A 21432-nucleotide genomic window follows, 5' to 3' on the forward strand; every position below is an offset into this window, starting at 1 on the left:
TAAACTTGATAACAAAGTACAAAAAACGTTTTAAAATAAAACCGTTACTGTCACTTTAAATTTTAAACTGAACACACTTTATTACTGCAATTGCGAAAAAACATGAAGGAATTGTTCAAAATTCACCAAATTTTCACCACAGTGTCTTAAAGCCTTAAAAGTATTGCACACCAAATTTGGAAGCTTTAACCCTTAAAATAACGGAACCGGAGCCGTTTTGAACTTTAACCCCTTTACAGTCCCTGGTATCTGCTTTGCTGAGACCCAACCAAGCCCAAAGGGGAATACGATACCAAATGACGCCTTCAGAAAGTCTTTTCTAAGTATCAGAGCTCCTCTCACATGCGACTGCATGCCATGCCTCTCAAAAACAAGTGCGCAACACCGGCGCGAAAATGAGGCTCTGCCTATGATTTGGGAAAGCCCCTAAAGAATAAGGTGTCTAAAACAGTGCCTGCCGATATTATTATATCAAAATACCCAGATAAAATGATTCCTCAAGGCTAAATATGTGTTAATAATGAATCGATTTAGCCCAGAAAAAGTCTACAGTCTTAATAAGCCCTTGTGAAGCCCTTATTTACGATCGTAATAAACATGGCTTACCGGATCCCATAGGGAAAATGACAGCTTCCAGCATTACATCGTCTTGTTAGAATGTGTCATACCTCAAGCAGCAAAAGACTGCTCACTGTTCCCCCAACTGAAGTTAATTCCTCTCAACAGTCCTGTGTGGAACAGCCATGGATTTTAGTGACGGTTGCTAAAATCATTTTCCTCATACAAACAGAAATCTTCATCTCTTTTCTGTTTCTGAGTAAATAGTACATACCAGCACTATTTCAAAATAACAAACTCTTGATTGAATAATAAAAACTACAGTTAAACACTAAAAAACTCTAAGCCATCTCCGTGGAGATGTTGCCTGTACAACGGCAAAGAGAATGACTGGGGTAGGCGGAGCCTAGGAGGGATCATGTGACCAGCTTTGCTGGGCTCTTTGCCATTTCCTGTTTGGGAAGAGAATATCCCACAAGTAAGGATGACGCCGTGGACCGGACACACCTATGTTGGAGAAATACAATTTTAAACAACTTTCTAATTTACTTATATTATCTAATTTGTTTTATTCTCTTTGTTAGAGGAGCAGCAATGCACTACTGGTCTCTAACTAAACACATGGGTGAGCCAATGGCAATCCTTATATATAGCTAGAACCTAGGTTATTTGCTGCTCCTGAGCATGCCTAGATAAACCTTTCAGCAAAGGATAACAAAAGGGAGCAAATTAGATAATAGAAGTAAATTGGAATTGTATATAATTATCTATCTGAATCATGAAAGAAAAAGTTTGGGTTTCATGTCCCTTTAAGCTGCATTTCTCGTTTTAATTTTTATGTTAAAAAGAATCATTCTACATAGCAAATCGCATAGGACCAAATTTTACTCCTTAAAGTAATTTGATTCAACTATAGTTCTCCCAAATTCACATAATAAAGAAAAAATTTACATAACCATTCCTTTTAAATCTCAACTATATGATTCACAAAACCAAAATTTATTTCAATATAATAAAATCTGTGTGTTATAATAAATTAATATTGAACATAAATGAATCACCCGATCAAAAGCCCAGAAGCTGCCGTAAGGTATTTGTAACAACTTTTATACTAATATTATCATTATAATCTACTTTATTCATTTTATTTTGAGTTTATAAAGTGTGATAGCATGCTTGAGGATTAACAGTTTATTAACCAAAATAGATGTGTTAATTTAGATGAAACATAAAACGCATCACACTGTAGAAAGTGCAGCAAATAATTCACTTTTTTTTTTTTTTTCTATGATGTGTCAAGAAAGTATTTTACAATATAATTCATAACATTTTTGGAGAAAATGCTCCGTTTTTGCTTGAGAAACTGTATAAGGTAACAAATGAACAAATATACCAGTTTAATAAAGGTCAATTTATCATTAACAATCTAAGGAAATTTTCATGTAGCTACAATGGAAAGAAATGAATGAAATCTGGTTACCAGCAAATCATTTTTTTTTTTTCTGCGACTTGGACCATTGGGAAAATGTAACCACATGAATACAGTGCATTCAAGTAAAAAAAAAAAATATATAATAATAATAAGTAAAATAAAAATGTGGCAGAAATATGAAACAATTTTATCGTGGTCATTCGGACTGTAAGTGAGGAAATAAAATAGAAAACTGCACTTTCAGCTTTTAAAATCACCTTTGCCTGTATGGATGTGGATAAAAAGGTATTGTTACACGGGCTCAAAATAACTTTTTTTTTTTTCTTTTGTTTCTTTAATTTTTACATAAGAAAATCAACAAAAATGGGGCGGCATAGGTTCTTTTAGCTGGAGAAAGGCTTTCCGGTTTCTTCTTTTCCTTTATACTTCCTTTTGCCGTGTGTGAAGGGTATATATCTGTACTTTACCATATGCTGGAAGAGAAAAATAATATAAATTAAAGGAATATAAAACACTAGACATAAAGATGTATTCAAAGCAAAGCTTATCCTTAGAGTATTATTTAGATGTATGTTTTACAATGATATTAGTTGTTTAAATATTAAAAATATAAGTGTAAAGGTTTAGTTCCTATAAAGTAATGGGTGCCATCACGTTTTCTATTTGCCCCTCTCTTCTGTTGAGGACAATTAGGGATAGATATTAAAATCAGACAATAAGAGAAACTGTGCAAACAAGGCCGTGTGGAAAGCCTGATAGCAAATTACTTAAACAGTTCTATGATCCAGACAGCTTTGATTTGCAGAGCCTCTTTTTTCTGCCTGTTTTATTTCTCTAATCTCAACAAGAGAGAGGGTAAAAGAGAAAACTTAAAGGGCCACTAAACCCAAAATCTTTCTTTCATGATTCAGATAGAACATACAAATTTAAACAACATTACAATTTACTTCTATTATTTATTTTGCTTCATTTTTTAGATATCCTTATTTGAAGAAAAAGCAATGCACATGGGTGAGCCAATCACATGAGGCTTCTATGTGCAGCAACCAATCAGCAGCTACTGAGCATATCTATATATGCTTTTCAGCACAGAATATCAAGAGAATAAAACAAATTAGATAATAGAAGTAAATTAGAAAGATGTTTAAAAATGAATTCTCTTTCTAAATCATGAAAGAAAAAATGTGGGTTTCATGTTCCTTTAAGTTCCAACAAGGCTGAGCCCATTTGTTTATAGAAACTCAGTGGAATTTAGAAACACAACAGGTTTAAGAGTCAAATTACATGAAAAAGAAAAAATAATAATGTAAAGCTGCTGTACTATTTATAAGACAGAATCAAACTGTTTAATATCTCTTTAAGTTGTATGTGTCAAAGACTGCAGCAATTTCCTATGCTCGTTTTAAACCCAGTGCACGTAAGAGTAAACAACAACCATACAGGTTTCTTACAATAAAAAAAACAGAATTTATGTTTACCTGATAAATTTCTTTCTCCAACGGTGTGTCCGGTCCACGGCGTCATCCTTACTTGTGGGATATTCTCTTCCCCAACAGGAAATGGCAAAGAGCCCAGCAAAGCTGGTCACATGATCCCTCCTAGGCTCCGCCTACCCCAGTCATTCGACCGACGTTAAGGAGGAATATTTGCATAGGAGAAACCATATGGTACCGTGGTGACTGTAGATAAAGAAAATAAATTATCAGACCTGATTAAAAAACCAGGGCGGGCCGTGGACCGGACACACCGTTGGAGAAAGAAATTTATCAGGTAAACATAAATTCTGTTTTCTCCAACATAGGTGTGTCCGGTCCACGGCGTCATCCTTACTTGTGGGAACCAATACCAAAGCTTTAGGACACGGATGAAGGGAGGGAGCAAATCAGGTCACCTAAATGGAAGGCACCACGGCTTGCAAAACCTTTCTCCCAAAAATAGCCTCAGAAGAAGCAAAAGTATCAAACTTGTAAAATTTGGTAAAAGTGTGCAGTGAAGACCAAGTCGCTGCCCTACATATCTGATCAACAGAAGCCTCGTTCTTGAAGGCCCATGTGGAAGCCACAGCCCTAGTGGAATGAGCTGTGATTCTTTCGGGAGGCTGCCGTCCGGCAGTCTCGTAAGCCAATCTGATGATGCTTTTAATCCAAAAAGAGAGAGAGGTAGAAGTTGCTTTTTGACCTCTCCTTTTACCTGAATAAACAACAAACAAGGAAGATGTTTGTCTAAAATCCTTTGTAGCATCTAAATAGAATTTTAGAGCGCGAACAACATCCAAATTGTGCAACAAACGTTCCTTCTTTGAAACTGGTTTCGGACACAGAGAAGGTACGATAATCTCCTGGTTAATGTTTTTGTTAGAAACAACTTTTGGAAGAAAACCAGGTTTAGTACGTAAAACCACCTTATCTGCATGGAACACCAGATAAGGAGGAGAACACTGCAGAGCAGATAGTTCAGAGACTCTTCTAGCAGAAGAAATCGCAACTAAAAACAAAACTTTCCAAGATAATAACTTAATATCAACGGAATGTAAGGGTTCAAACGGAACCCCCTGAAGAACTGAAAGAACTAAATTGAGACTCCAAGGAGGAGTCAAAGGTTTGTAAACAGGCTTGATTCTAACCAGAGCCTGAACAAAGGCTTGAACATCTGGCACCGCTGCCAGCTTTTTGTGAAGTAATACCGACAAGGCAGAAATCTGTCCCTTCAGGGAACTTGCAGATAATCCTTTTTCCAATCCTTCTTGAAGGAAGGATAGAATCCTAGGAATCTTAACCTTGTCCCAAGGGAATCCTTTAGATTCACACCAACAGATATATTTTTTCCAAATTTTGTGGTAAATCTTCCTAGTTACAGGCTTTCTGGCCTGAACAAGAGTATTGATAACAGAATCTGAGAATCCTCGCTTCGATAAAATCAAGCGTTCAATCTCCAAGCAGTCAGCTGGAGTGAAACCAGATTCGGATGTTCGAACGGACCCTGAACAAGAAGGTCTCGTCTCAAAGGTAGCTTCCAAGGTGGAGCCGATGACATATTCACCAGATCTGCATACCAAGTCCTGCGTGGCCACGCAGGAGCTATCAAGATCACCGACGCCCTCTCCTGATTGATCCTGGCTACCAGCCTGGGGATGAGAGGAAATGGCGGGAACACATAAGCTAGTTTGAAGGTCCAAGGTGCTACTAGTGCATCCACTAGAGCCGCCTTGGGATCCCTGGATCTGGCCCCGTAGCAAGGAACTTTGAAGTTCTGACGAGAAGCCATCAGATCCATGTCTGGAATGCCCCACAGGTGAGTGACTTGGGCAAAGATTTCCGGATGGAGTTCCCACTCCCCCGGATGCAATGTCTGACGACTCAGAAAATCCGCTTCCCAATTTTCCACTCCTGGGATGTGGATAGCAGACAGGTGGCAGGAGTGAGACTCCGCCCACAGAATGATTTTGGTCACTTCTTCCATCGCTAGGGAACTCCTTGTTCCCCCCTGATGGTTGATGTACGCAACAGTTGTCATGTTGTCTGATTGAAACCGTATGAACTTGGTCCTCGCTAGCCGAGGCCAGGCCTTGAGAGCATTGAATATCGCTCTCAGTTCCAGAATATTTATCGGTAGAAGAGATTCTTCCCGAGACCAAAGACCCTGAGCTTTCAGGGATCCCCAGACCGCGCCCCAGCCCATCAGACTGGCGTCGGTCGTGACAATGACCCACTCTGGTCTGCGGAACGTCATCCCTTGAGACAGATTGTCCAGGGACAGCCACCAACGGAGTGAGTCTCTGGTCCTCTGATTTACTTGTATCTTCGGAGACAAGTCTGTATAGTCCCCATTCCACTGACTGAGCATGCACAGTTGTAAAGGTCTTAGATGAATGCGCGCAAAAGGAACTATGTCCATCGCCGCTACCATCAACCCGATCACTTCCATGCACTGAGCTATGGAAGGAAGAGGAACGGAATGAAGTATCCGACAAGAGTCTAGAAGTTTTGTTTTTCTGGCCTCTGTTAGAAAGATCCTCATCTCTAAGGAGTCTATAATTGTTCCCAAGAAGGGAACCCTTGTTGACGGGGATAGAGAACTCTTTTCCACGTTCACTTTCCAGCCGTGAGATCTGAGAAAGGCCAGGACAATGTCCGTGTGAGCCTTTGCTTGAGGAAGGGACGACGCTTGAATCAGAATGTCGTCCAGGTAAGGTACTACTGCAATGCCCCTTGGTCTTAGCACCGCTAGAAGGGACCCTAGTACCTTTGTGAAAATCCTTGGAGCAGTGGCTAATCCGAAAGGAAGCGCCACGAACTGGTAATGTTTGTCCAGGAATGCAAACCTTAGGAACCGATGATGTTCCTTGTGGATAGGAATATGTAGATACGCATCCTTTAAATCCACCGTGGTCATGAATTGACCCTCCTGGATGGAAGGAAGAATAGTTCGAATGGTTTCCATCTTGAAAGATGGAACCCTGAGAAACTTGTTTAAGATCTTGAGATCTAAGATTGGTCTGAACGTTCCCTCTTTTTTGGGAACTATGAACAGATTGGAGTAGAACCCCATCCCTTGTTCTCTTATTGGAACAGGATGAATCACTCCCATTTTTAACAGGTCTTCTACACAATGTAAGAACGCCTGTCTTTTTATGTGGTCTGAAGACAACTGAGACCTGTGGAACCTCCCCCTTGGGGGAAGTCCCTTGAATTCCAGGAGATAACCCTGGGAGACTATTTCTAGCGCCCAAGGATCCAGAACATCTCTTGCCCAAGCCTGAGCGAAGAGAGAGAGTCTGCCCCCCACCAGATCCGGTCCCGGATCGGGGGCCAATATTTCATGCTGTCTTGGTAGCAGTGGCAGGCTTCTTGGCCTGTTTTCCCTTGTTCCAGCCTTGCATTGGTCTCCAAGCTGGCTTGGCTTGAGAAGTATTACCCTCTTGCTTAGAGGACGTAGCACTTTGGGCTGGTCCGTTTTTACGAAAGGGACGAAAATTAGGTCTATTTTTCGCCTTGAAAGGCCGATCCTGAGGAAGGGCGTGGCCCTTACCCCCAGTGATATCCGAGATAATCTCTTTCAAGTCAGGGCCAAACAGCGTTTTCCCCTTGAAAGGAATGTTTAGTAGCTTGTTCTTGGAAGACGCATCAGCCGACCAAGATTTCAACCAAAGCGCTCTGCGCGCCACAATAGCAAACCCAGAATTCTTAGCCGCTAACCTAGCCAATTGCAAAGTGGCGTCTAGGGTGAAAGAATTAGCCAATTTGAGAGCATTGATTCTGTCCATAATCTCCTCATAAGGAGGAGAATCACTATCGAGCGCCTTTATCAGCTCATCAAACCAGAAACATGCGGCTGTAGTGACAGGGACAATGCATGAAATTGGTTGTAGAAGGTAACCCTGCTGAACAAACATCTTTTTAAGCAAACCTTCTAATTTTTTATCCATAGGATCTTTGAAAGCACAACTATCCTCTATGGGTATAGTGGTGCGTTTGTTTAAAGTAGAAACCGCTCCCTCGACCTTGGGGACTGTCTGCCATAAGTCCTTTCTGGGGTCGACCATAGGAAACAATTTTTTAAATATGGGGGGAGGGACGAAAGGAATACCGGGCCTTTCCCATTCTTTATTAACAATGTCCGCCACCCGCTTGGGTATAGGAAAAGCTTCTGGGAGCTCCGGCACCTCTAGGAACTTGTCCATTTTACATAGTTTCTCTGGGATGACCAACTTTTCACAATCATCCAGAGTGGATAATACCTCCTTAAGCAGAATGCGGAGATGTTCCAACTTAAATTTAAATGCAATTACATCAGGTTCAGCCTGTTGAGAAATGTTCCCTGAATCAGTAATTTCTCCCTCAGACAAAACCTCCCTGGCCCCCTCAGATTGGGTTAGGGGCCCTTCAGAGATATTAATATCAGCGTTGTCATGCTCTTCAGTAACTAAAACAGAGCAGCCACGCTTACGCTGACAAGGGTTCATTTTGGCTAAAATGTTTTTGACAGAATTATCCATTACAGCCGTTAATTGTTGCATAGTAAGGAGTATTGGCGCGCTAGATGTACTAGGGGCCTCCTGAGTGGGCAAGACTCGTGTAGACGAAGGAGGGAATGATGCAGTACCATGCTTACTCCCCTCACTTGAGGAATCATCTTGGGCATCATTGTCATTATCACATAAATCACATTTATTTAAATGAACAGGAATTCTGGCTTCCCCACATTCAGAACACAGTCTATCTGGTAGTTCAGACATGTTAAACAGGCATAAACTTGATAATAAAGTACAAAAAACGTTTTAAAATAAAACCGTTACTGTCACTTTAAATTTTAAACTGAACACACTTTATTACTGCAATTGCGAAAAAACATGAAGGAATTGTACAAAATTCACCAAATTTTCACCACAGTGTCTTAAAGCCTTAAAAGTATTGCACACCAAATTTGGAAGCTTTAACCCTTAAAATAACGGAACCGGAGCCGTTTTAACACTTTAACCCCTTTACAGTCCCTGGTATCTGCTTTGCTGAGACCCAACCAAACCCAAAGGGGAATACGATACCAAATGACGCCTTCAGAAAGCCTTTTCTAAGTATCAGAGCTCCTCTCACATGCGACTGCATGCCATGCCTCTCAAAAACAAGTGCGCCACACCGGCGCGAAAATGAGGCTCTGCTTATGCTTTGGGAAGCCCCAGAGAAATAAGGTGTCTAATACAGTGCCTGCCGATATTATAATATCAATATACCCAAATAAAATGATTCCTCAAGGCTAAATATGTTTTAAAAATGAATCGATTTAGCCCAGAAAAGTCTACAATCCTTAATAAGCCCTTATGAAGCCCTTATTTACCATCGAAATAAACATGGCTTACCGGATCCCATAGGGAAAAATGACAGCTTCCAGCATTACATCGTCTTGTTAGAATGTGTCATACCTCAAGCAGTAAGAGACTGCACACTGTTCCCCCAACTGAAGTTACTTGCTCTCAACAGTCCTGTGTGGAACAGCCATGGATTTTAGTTACGGTGCTAAAATCATTTTCCTCATACAAACAGAAATCTTCATCTCTTTTCTGTTTCTGAGTAAATAGTACATACCAGCACTATTTTAAAATAACAAACTCTTGATTGAATAATAAAAACTACAGTTAAACACTAAAAAACTCTAAGCCATCTCCGTGGAGATGTTGCCTGTACAACGGCAAAGAGAATGACTGGGGTAGGCGGAGCCTAGGAGGGATCATGTGACCAGCTTTGCTGGGCTCTTTGCCATTTCCTGTTGGGGAAGAGAATATCCCACAAGTAAGGATGACGCCGTGGACCGGACACACCTATGTTGGAGAAAAAACTATATTTTTCTAACAATTAATTTTTTTAAATTCAATTAATCAAATTACATTTAAAAAAAAAAAAAAAAGACTTGGTCACTGAAAGCCTTATATGTTTGTTTATTTGCTTGTTTGATTTACTCATTTAGATGAACAAGCTACACTGTGCACAAATCTAAAGGAACATTAAAAAGGGATAATTAACCTTATTTTGTTCTTTCGTGATTCAGATAGAGCATGACATTTTAAGCAACTTTCTAATTTATTCCTATTATCAATTTTCTTTGTTCTCTTGCTATCTTTATTTGAAAAAGCAGGAATCTAAGCTAAACAGTCGGCCCATTTTTGGTTCAACACACTGGATAGCGCTTGATGATTGGTGGGTACATTTAGCAACCAATCAGCAAGTGCAACCAAGGCTCTGAACCAAAAATGGGGCTGGCTCCTTAGCTTAGAATTCTGCTTTTTCAAATAAAGAAACAAAGAAAAACTGATAATAGGAGTTAATAAGAAAGTTGCTGAAAATTGCATGCTCTGTCTGAATCATGAAAGGAAACAATTGGGTTTAATATCCCTTTAAACACAAAATGTAAATTCCTTTCTGAAAAAAATTGTATATTTAGGTTTCATTTTATAATCAATATTTGTATTTTGTAACGATCATTTTGTATATTTGTGAACTGTAATTGGATCGACACTTATCTCTAAACACCATAATCGTTAAAAGGGACATGAACCAAGAAAATGTATATTTCATGAGTCACGTGTAATTTTTTAAAAGTTTACAATTTACTTATATTACCAAATGTACTCTGGTCTCATAGTATTCTTTTGTTAAATAGTATATCTAGGTAGGTAGTGTGTTTTTGAGCACTATATAGCAGTAGCATGTGTACAATGTACAACATTGTTAAAACCATTTTTGTACAACTGCTGCCATATAGTACTTTAGACACATACAGACTCTTGAGCCAACCTACCCGTTTTGTTTTTAACCAAGGATACCAAGAGAACAAAATAAATTTTGAAAACAGAAGTAAAATTGGAAAGTTTTGATCAATTGTGCAATCTGTCTTAAACATGAAAGAAAACATATTGGTTTCCTGTCTCTTTAAGAGGTTTATCATGTTGACTTACCTTTATTTGTCTCTTCATAGTGATGCAGAAAAGCATGATAAAATACATGACAAGTATGGGCCAAAAAACAGGAACATTAAAAGCTTCAAAGAACGTGCATACCATTGCAACAATGATTCCTTTCGTTGCAGAATGCCTAGGAAGCAAAAACATTAACTTACTTCTGTGATCCAAAGATAAAATATTATTCTTCATAAAAAACATTTTGTAAAAAGAATACATATAAAAACAGAAAAAAAAAACATCACTATAATTTCTGCAAACCTTAAATGCAAAGCTGTATATAAATACCCACTTTCATTGTAGTATGGATATTACCTTTAATATTGATAATAACTAATAGCTGCACTTGCTTAAAAGGGACATAATACTCATATGCTAAATCACTTGAAACTGATGCAGTATAACTGTAAAAAGCTGACAGGAAAATATCACCTGAGCATCTCTATGTAAAAAAGGAAGATATTTTACCTCACAATCTCCTCAGCTCAGCAGAGTAAGTGCTGTGTAAAAAGTTATACTCAGCTGCTGCCCAGCTGCAGGTAAAAAAAAAACATAATTTATGCTTACCTGATAAATTCCTTTCTTCTGTTGTGTGATCAGTCCACGGGTCATCATTACTTCTGGGATATAACTCCTCCCCAACAGGAAATGCAAGAGGATTCACCCAGCAGAGCTGCATATAGCTCCTCCCCTCTACGTCACTCCCAGTCATTCGACCAAGGACCAACGAGAAAGGAGAAACCAAGGGTGAAGAGGTGACTGTAGTATAATTTAGAAAATATTTGCCTGCCTTAAAAAAACAGGGCGGGCCGTGGACTGATCACACAACAGAAGAAAGGAATTTATCAGGTAAGCATAAATTATGTTTTCTTCTGTTATGTGTGATCAGTCCACGGGTCATCATTACTTCTGGGATACCAATACCAAAGCAAAAGTACACGGATGACGGGAGGGCTAGGCAGGCTCATTATACAGAAGGAACCACTGCCTGAAGAACCTTTCTCCCAAAAATAGCCTCCAAAGAAGCAAAAGTGTCAAATTTGTAAAATTTGGAAAAAGTATGGAGCGAAGACCAAGTTGCAGCCTTGCAAATCTGTTCAACAGAGGCCTCATTCTTAAAGGCCCAAGTGGAAGCCACAGCTCTAGTAGAATGAGCTGTAATTCTTTCAGGAGGCTGCTGTCCAGCAGTCTCATAGGCTAAACGAATTATACTACGAAGCCAGAAGGAGAGAGAAGTAGCCGAAGCCTTTTGACCTCTCCTCTGCCCAGAGTACACGACAAACAGGGAAGACGTTTGTCGAAATTCCTTAGTTGCCTGCAAATAGAACTTGAGGGCACGAACTACATCCAGATTGTGCAGAAGACGTTCCTTCTTTGAAGAAGGATTCGGACACAAGGAAGGAACAACGATCTCTTGATTGATATTCCTGTTAGTGACTACCTTAGGTAAGAACCCAGGTTTTGTACGCAGAACTACCTTATCCGAATGAAAAATCAAATAAGGAGAATCACAATGTAGAGCTGATAACTCCGAGACTCTCCGAGCCGAAGAAATAGCCATTAAAAATAGAACTTTCCAAGATAACAGTTTAATGTCAATGGAATGAAGGGGTTCAAACGGAACTCCTTGTAAAACGTTAAGAACCAGGTTTAAACTCCATGGTGGAGCAACAGTTTTAAACACAGGCTTGATCCTAGCTAAAGCTTGACAAAAAGCCTGGACGTCTGGATTTTCTGACAGACGCTTGTGCAACAAAATGGACAGAGCTGAGATCTGTCCCTTTAAAGAACTAGCCGATAAACCCTTATCTAAACCTTCTTGTAGAAAAGACAATATCCTAGGAATCCTAACCTTACTCCAAGAGTAACCTTTGGATTCGCACCAGTATAAGTATTTACGCCATATTTTATGGTAAATCCTTCTAGTAACAGGCTTCCTAGCCTGTATTAAGGTATCAATAACTGATTCAGAAAAACCACGCTTTGATAAGATCAAGCGTTCAATTTCCAAGCAGTCAGCTTCAGAGAAGTTAGGTTTTGATATTTGAATGGACCCTGAATCAGAAGGTCCTGTCTTAGAGGTAGAGACCAAGGCGGACAGGATGACATGTCCACTAGATCTGCATACCAAGTCCTGCGTGGCCATGCAGGTGCTATTAGAATCACTGATGCTCTCTCCTGTTTGATTCTGGCAATCAATCGAGGAAGCATCGGGAAGGGTGGAAACACATAAGCCATCCTGAAGGTCCATGGTGCTGTCAAGGCATCTATCATAACTGCTTCCGGATCCCTGGATCTGGACCCGTAGCGAGGAAGTTTGGCGTTCTGACGAGACGCCATGAGATCTATTTGTGGTTTGCCCCAACGTCGAAGTATTTGGGCAAAGACCTCCGGATGAAGTTCCCACTCTCCCGGATGAAAAGTCTGACGACTCAAGAAATCCGCCTCCCAGTTCTCCACTCCCGGGATGTGGATTGCTGACAGGTGGCACGAGTGAGACTCTGCCCAGCGAATTATCTTTGATACTTCCATCATTGCTAGGGAGCTTCTTGTCCCTCCCTGATGGTTGATGTAAGCCACAGTCGTGATGTTGTCCGACTGAAACCTGATGAACCCCCGAGTTGATAACTGGGGCCAAGCCAGAAGGGCATTGAGAACTGCTCTCAATTCCAGAATGTTTATTGGAAGGAGGCTCTCCTCCTGATTCCATAATCCCTGAGTCTTCAGAGAATTCCAGACAGCGCCCCAACCTAGTAGGCTGGCGTCTGTTGTTACAATTGTCCAGTCTGGCCTGCTGAATGGCATCCCCCTGGACAGATGTGGCCGAGAAAGCCACCATAGAAGAGAATTTCTGGTCTCTTGATCCAGGTTCAGAGTAGGGGACAAATCTGAGTAATCCCCATTCCACTGACTTAGCATGCACAATTGCAGAGGTCTGAGATGTAGGCGAGCAAAAGGTACTATGTCCATTGCCGCTACCATTAAGCCGATCACCTCCATGCATTGAGCTACTGACGGGTGTTGAATGGAATGAAGGACACGGCATGCATTTTGAAGCTTTGTTAACCTGTCTTCTGTCAGGTAAATCTTCATTTCTACAGAATCTATCAGAGTCCCCAAGAAAGGAACTCTTGTGAGTGGAAAGAGAGAGCTCTTCTTTTCGTTCACCTTCCATCCATGCGACCTTAGAAATGCCAGTACTAACTCTGTATGAGACTTGGCAGTTTGAAAGCTTGGAGCTTGTATCAGAATGTCGTCCAGGTATGGAGCTACCGAAATTCCTCGCGGTCTTAGAACCGCTAGAAGAGTACCCAGAACCTTTGTGAAGATTCTTGGAGCCGTAGCCAATCCGAATGGAAGAGCTACAAATTGGTAATGCTTGTCTAGAAAGGCAAACCTTAGATACCGGTAATGATCTTTGTGAATCGGTATGTGAAGGTAAGCATCCTTTAAATCCACTGTGGTCATGTACTGACCTCTTTGGATCATGGGTAAAATTGTCTGAATAGTTTCCATTTTGAACGATGGAACTCTTAGGAATTTGTTTAGGATCTTTAAATCCAAGATTGGCCTGAAAGTTCCCTCTTTTTTGGGAACTACAAACAGATTTGAGTAAAACCCTTGTCCTTGTTCCGACCGCGGAACCGGATGGATCACTCCCATTAATAAAAGTTCTTGTACGCAGCGTAGAAACGCTTCTTTCTTTATCTGGTTTGTTGACAACCTTGACAGATGAAATCTCCCTCTTGGGGGAGAAGATTTGAAGTCCAGAAGGTATCCCTGAGATATGATCTCTAGAGCCCAGGGATCCTGAACATCTCTTGCCCAAGCCTGGGCGAAGAGAGAAAGTCTGCCCCCCACCAGATCCGGTCCCGGATCGGGGGCCCTCGATTCATGCTGTCTTAGGGGCAGCAGCAGGTTTCCTGGCCTGCTTGCCCTTGTTCCAGGACTGATTAGGTCTCCAGCCTTGTCTGTAGCGAGCAACAGCTCCTTCCTGTTTTGGTGCAGAGGAAGTTGATGCTGCTCCTGCTTTGAAATTACGAAAGGAACGAAAATTAGACTGTCTAGTCTTAGCTTTGGCTTTGTCCTGAGGCAGGGCATGGCCTTTACCTCCTGTAATGTCAGCGATAATCTCCTTCAACCCGGGCCCGAATAAGGTCTGCCCCTTGAAAGGTATATTAAGCAATTTAGATTTAGAAGTAACATCAGCTGACCAGGATTTTAGCCACAGTGCTCTGCGTGCCTGAATGGCGAATCCTGAATTCTTAGCCGTAAGCTTAGTTAAATGTACTACGGCTTCTGAAATGAAAGAATTAGCTAGTTTAAGGACTCTAAGCCTGTCCGTAATATCGTCCAGCGTAGCTGAACTAATGTTTTCTTCCAGAGATTCAATCCAGAATGCTGCAGCAGCCGTGACCGGCGCGATGCATGCAAGGGGTTGCAATATAAAACCTTGTTGAACAAACATTTTCTTAAGGTAACCCTCTAGTTTTTTATCCATTGGATCTGAAAAAGCACAGCTATCCTCAACCGGGATAGTGGTACGCTTAGCTAAGGTAGAAACTGCTCCCTCCACCTTAGGGACCGTTTGCCATAAGTCCCGTGTGGTGGTGTCTATTGGGAACATTTTTCTAAATATTGGAGGGGGTGAGAATGGCACACCGGGTCTATCCCACTCCTTAGTAACAATTTCAGTAAGTCTCTTAGGTATAGGAAAAACATCAGTACTCGCCGGTACCGCAAAATATTTATCCAACCTACACATTTTCTCTGGTATTGCAACTGTGTTACAATCATTCAGAGCCGCTAAAACCTCCCCTAGTAATACCCGGAGGTTCTCCAGTTTAAATTTAAAATTTGAAATATCTGAATCCAATCTGTTTGGATCAGAACCGTCACCCACAGAATGATGCTCTCCGTCCTCATGCTCTGCAAGCTGTGACGCAGTATCAGACATGGCCCTAGTATTATCAGCGCACTCTGTTCTCATCCCAGAGTGATCACGCTTGCCTCTTAGTTCTGGTAATTTAGCCAAAACTTCAGTCATAACAGTGGCCATATCTTGTAATGTTATCTGTAATGGCCGCCCAGATGTACTGGGCGCAACAATATCACGCACCTCCCGGGCGGGAGATGCAGGTACTGACACGTGAGGTGAGTTAGTCGGCATAACTCTCCCCTCGCTGTTTGGTGAAATTTGTTCAATTTGTACAGATTGGCTTTTATTTAAAGTAGCATCAATACAGTTAGTACATAAATTTCTATTGGGCTCCACCTTGGCATTGGAACAAATGACACAGGTATCTTCCTCTGAATCAGACATGTTTAACACACTCGCAATTAAACTTGCAACTTGGCTACAGTCTTATTTAACAAAAAACGTACTGTGCCTCAAAGAAGCACTAAACGATTAAATGACAGTTGAAATAACGAACTGAAAAACAGTTATAGCATCAATCCTTAACACAATTTAGCAAAGGTCTGTTCCCATTAGCAAAGCAAAATCAATTAAATCTGAAAGCATAAAAAAATTACTGAGTAACGTTTTTTATCACAGTCAATATATAAGTCTCACAGCTCTGCTGAGAGAATCTACCTCCCTCAAAAGAAGTTTTGAAGACCCCTGAGTTCTGTAGAGATGAACCGGATCATGCAGGAAATACAATGAGTAACTGACTGGAAATTTTTGATGCGTAGCAAAGAGCGCCAAAAAAACGGCCCCTCCCCCTCACACACAGCAGTGAGAGAGAAACGAAACTGTCACAATTAGAATAAGCAACTGCCAAGTGGAAAAATAGTGCCAAACATATATTCACTCAGTACCTCAGTAAATGCAAACGAATCTACATTCCAGCAAAAACGTTTAACATAATTAATACCTATTAAAGGTTTAATGTACTTTTCACAGAGTAATTCCAGTGAGTAAAGTATACATACATGACATATTATCGGTATGGCAGGATTTTCTCATCAATTCCATTGTCAGAAAATAAAAACTGCTACATACCTCTATGCAGATTCATCTGCCCGCTGTCCCCTGATCTGAAGCTTTACCTCTCCTCAGACGGCCGAGAACAGCAATATGATCTTAACGACTCCGGCTAAAATCATAGTAAAACTCTGGTAGATTCTTCTTCAAACTCTGCCAGAGAGGCAATAACACACTCCGGTGCCATTGTAAAATAACAAACTTTTGATTGAAGTCATAAAAACTAAGAATAATCACCATAGTCCTCTTACACATCCTATCTAGTCGTTGGGTGCAAGAGAATGACTGGGAGTGACGTAGAGGGGAGGAGCTATATGCAGCTCTGCTGGGTGAATCCTCTTGCATTTCCTGTTGGGGAGGAGTTATATCCCAGAAGTAATGATGACCCGTGGACTGATCACACATAACAGAAGAAATAAAAAAATGAAGAAATTAACAGCAGCCAATCAGCATCGACAGTGCTGAGGTCATGAACTCTTTTACTGTGATCTCATGAGATTTCATTGTAAACTTCCTTACACTGAATAGGGAAATAAGATGAGTGTGCACTTAAGCTTCAATCCTTCGGCTTTCCCGGGACAGACATATTGATTTGCTGCTTAGAAGTCCTTTACAATGGGAGGTGGCTACTGAGAAACTTTGGAGGTAAAATATCTTTCTTTTTTACATAGAGACGTTCAGGTGATATTTTCTAGTCAGCTTTTTACAGCTATGCTGCATCAGTTTCAAGAGTTTAAACATTTGGGTATTATGGCCCTTTAAATATGAAATTTGAAGATCATAATAGGAGCACTGTATGGGAGCAGGCAGAAAACCATTGGTCACGAAAACAAGCCAATCAGCAGTGGCAGTCACAGGACCCAGCTGTTCATTGGCTGCTCCAGTGTGGTACTTAAACTGTGTGTTCAACCAAATATGCATGGTAGGGGCTTTAAATAACATAATTGCAGGGTCACTAATGCGAAAATGAAATGATCTGATAAATTATAACATGTATTTTTTGCACAATAATGTCCCTTTAAACATATTTTTTGTTCTAATAACACATGGCTATCCAGAATATAAATTATTTCTGTTGTGTAAACAAAACCTATATTAAAAGGGATATTCCAGTTCACTATTTTCTTTGTATTGATTAAAATAGGACATGTTAAAATGTATTAGTTCATGTTCCTGCCCTCAATCAACTAAAGTGTTAATGCGCTTATCTCCACCAGCAAATCAGACAATAGTTGTACTTCTTGCTAACACTTGTTGGCTGAGAAAGGCAAAACCAAAAATGCAGTATTATTAAAAAAATATATATCTTTGCATCTGCAAACCCTGCTCTCTCTCAGAGTTCGACAAACCCAGCCCGGGAGCCACTAGAATTTTATCCTTGGCTCCTAACTTTGTGGGTTATTCTCCATATATCTATATACAAATAACCACGGTCTGGCTCTTAAAGCTAAGCCTGGCTCCTAAATTTTAAACACATCTGTCGACCCCTGTCTGACTTTTATGTATTTTTTTTCTCCAAGTACAATGAACCTTTAAAAAGGCAGCTACAATTTATCAATGTATATAAACAAATTTGTGTAATAAAATCAGTAATAGCTTCTGATGCAATAAATGTATAAAAAAAAAAAAAAGTATAAAAAAGTAAATGAATGCCAATATAATGCTACATGTCTAGAGATTATGTATTTTTGTCTGCTATAATCAGTTGATAATCTAAAATCCTAAAGTAAGTCAATAATTGGCTCTGCAGAACAGAAATTAAAAAACATAACACAACATAATAATTATAAAAGAATAGTGGGGGTTTTTCCATTATGGACGATTGTTTTGTTCTGATAATAAAGGTTCTTTTCGGAAAACAATTGTAAATTCATAAATTAGAAAGGTAACATTGTGGATATATTTTCCCAAAGTAAATAGATCAATTAGATAAATAAATAAATAAATAAATACTCACCAGAATTTAAACTCTGGCAACCTTCTGATAAAAGGACGAAACTCTTCGTTTTGTTTAGTGGGTAATGATGGACCTTCATCTAAAATAATAATACCTTTAGTTTGACTTGTTTAATTTTAATTTGCTTTATAACGTATTACAGAAAAATCGGTCTAAAGTCAGGTGGGACAACCCCAGTATATTAAAACAGCATTAATAAAGACAATATTCATAAAAAGAGTTGGAACCTTTTAATGCATAGATAAGCGCATATGAAGTCATGCAAATTCTGTAGGCTACAAGTTTGCTCTTTCAATGACTCCTGGCATCTACTAGACACTATCAGTACAATTTAAAACTATACTGGTTAAGTCTATTATAGCTAGCATTGGTCAGGGAGGTTGTGGTAAAAGCGTGAGGCCATTCAAAAATAATTAGACATTTACTAAACAAATCACAAAAAATCTCTAAACATTTAAAGGGCCACTGTAAGTAAATATTTTCTATGCCTGTTACTAACTAACTACCCCAAATACGCTTTTTATCAATAGCATTTCATTAACATATCTCTACCGTATATCAGAAATCTTGTCTGCAAATTTAATTGTTTTCCAAACCCACTTTGTGGGTATCCTTTGCTCTGTACCAATCCGTTTACAATACCTAGGTTTCAAAATGGCGCTTTAAACACAAAGTTATTGGTTTAAGTATTTTGAACATGCAGTGCTGAAAATAGTGGGCAGGATAACGTGACATCATCGGAGAATAAAAGATATAACTTTTAGAACGTTATGAAACTTCGTTTTGGAGAAAATATAGGTCAGTAGGTTTTAATTAATGTTTATTAACTTTAATATGTTTGTTGTTTAGCTTAAAAATTATAACAGAAAGTTATCCTTTAATAAAAAAATAAGAATAATAAACAAATAAATACCATTCAATCACACATACATATTGACAATCAAAGTTTTATTTAAAGGGATATGAAACCAAAATATTTTCTTTCACGATTCAGGTGCTTAATCCAAAAATGGGCCCGCTCCTAAGCTTATATTCCTGCCTTTTCAAATAAAGATAGCAAGAGAACAAAGAAAAATTGTTAATGGGAGTAAATTAGAAAGTTGCTTAAAATTACATACTCTAGCCGAATCATGAAAGAAAAAATAAATATGGGTTTCACATCCCTTTAAACCTGTAGAAACCCTGCCCAAAAATTCAACACTTTCTATCTGCTCATTAATTTTTCTCTGCTGCCACCATGTGGTGGTCTGGATATTGACCAAATCCCTTGAAAACAAAAACAAAAAATGTAAGCCACAATTTTAAAATGTATTAAAACAGTTGTGGTGCATTATGGGTCCTCTACATTATGGAGACGTTTAAGTATTTTGTCCTGGAGTTGGGATATTATACTTCTAATGTATTGCACCTCTTACTATTTGCCAGTGATAAGATACACAATACATTTGGTATTACTAAAGGATATACATTACCAAGACAGACTTTTCACAATCTCAGAATAAATTAACATACTGGTTATGTGTGAAAAGGTTCTGAATATGTTAACACATTAATTGCTGCAATTATTTTTTAATGACCAAACTCCCCCACAACTTTATTTGACGGAGCCAATCTGGACTTGTTAACAGAGTAGACAAGTATTCCCATTTTTTAATACAAGTTGCATTGTTTTACACTTCCTAAACTTATCTCTTGCTGAGGCTAATTAAGAGCAGTTATGTGGCAGGATAAGTCTGCAGTGTACACCCCTACAAATGATTAATTCCAGGTGCTTCAGCCACACCTATTGTTAACAGGTGCATACAATCCAGTACATAGCCATCTCCAAATCTCCATAAACGAACATTGGCAGCACAATGGGTCGTACTAAAGAGTTCAGTGACGTTCATCACATTAAAGGGACATTGAACAGTTAACACATTTTGTGCAGCTCCCTTTAGTTATGGGTGCTGCCATTTTGAAACCTAGGTTACACTGCAGGTTTGGCAAGGAGAGTTGCTGCACATGTGCAAACACACCAGCACTGGAATACAGTGAAGGGTGGATTTCCACATGGCTAGAGGGAGGTGGGAAATAACCTTGATACTATGCTTATGAAGAATGTTTGGTGTTCAACGTACTGTAGAAAATGACCGTTTAAAGGAACATTCCAGCCAAAATTGAAATCCATATGGATGAATTACAGTTTTGAATAGAAACAATTTTGTAATATAGATGCATTAGCAAAAATGCTTCTAATAAAAGCTATAGCTGTTTCAAATGAGTATTTAAGTATGCACCGTGCACCAGCATTTTAAATAAAACACTAGCTCAGAGAGCCTAAGATGCTTGTACCATCTGGTAATGACTGAATTTGTTAATTGCTTATATGATACAAGTCCCACTGGTGCTCTGAGCAGCTGCAATATTTAAAATGTTGGTGCACTGAGAATATCTAGCTATGCTTCACATGCACGTGCAGAGAAAAATGTTAATAAAACAGTGATAACTTTTACTAGAAGCATTTTTGCCAATACATGTATATTGCAAATATGTTTCTATTCAGCAATGTAATACATCTATGTGCATTTCAATTCTGACCGGAATATCCCTTTAAGGGAGTGCTAAAAAAAAAGCTAAATCCTATTCTAGACTTTTTGTCATAATGTATATTAAATGACAATAACAGTCATATTTACAATAAAACCAAAAATAAGATTATAGTGAAATATTTAAGATTTTATTATTAAACACCTAAAAAATTATGTGAATGTTACAAAGATAGTAATTCAAGATTGAAGGGATATGAAACCCACATGATTCAGATAGAGCATGCAGTTTTAAACAACTTTCTAATTTACTCCTATTATCAATTTTTCTTCGTTCGCTTGGTATCTTTATTTGAAAAAGCAGGAATGTAAGCTGCATTTAGCTACCAATCAGCAAGTGCTACCTAGGTCCTGAACCAAAAATGGGCCGGCTCTCTCCTAAGGTCACATTCCTGCTTTTCAAATACAGATACCAAGAGAACGAAGAACAATTGATAATAGGAGTAAATTAGAAAGTTG

General features: G+C 39.2%; 1 protein-coding gene across 1 annotated transcript in view; it reads right to left on the reverse strand.

Annotated features, from left to right (window-relative positions):
• Positions 1 to 1520: 1520 nt before the first annotated feature.
• The window catches only part of RER1 (retention in endoplasmic reticulum sorting receptor 1), a 63653-nt gene continuing 43741 nt past the window's right edge, over positions 1521 to 21432 (reverse strand). Inside the window, exons 5-7 of the mRNA XM_053690351.1 lie at positions 18386 to 18464; positions 10437 to 10572; positions 1521 to 2463 (exon numbers count right to left, since the gene is read on the reverse strand). Coding sequence (XP_053546326.1) covers positions 2374 to 2463; positions 10437 to 10572; positions 18386 to 18464 — 305 coding nt within the window. The 3' untranslated portion in view covers positions 1521 to 2373. The remainder of the gene's footprint in view (positions 2464 to 10436; positions 10573 to 18385; positions 18465 to 21432) is intronic.

The sequence above is a fragment of the Bombina bombina genome, chromosome 8, assembly GCF_027579735.1.
Source record: "Bombina bombina isolate aBomBom1 chromosome 8, aBomBom1.pri, whole genome shotgun sequence".
NCBI classification, from domain to species: Eukaryota; Metazoa; Chordata; class Amphibia; order Anura; family Bombinatoridae; genus Bombina; species Bombina bombina.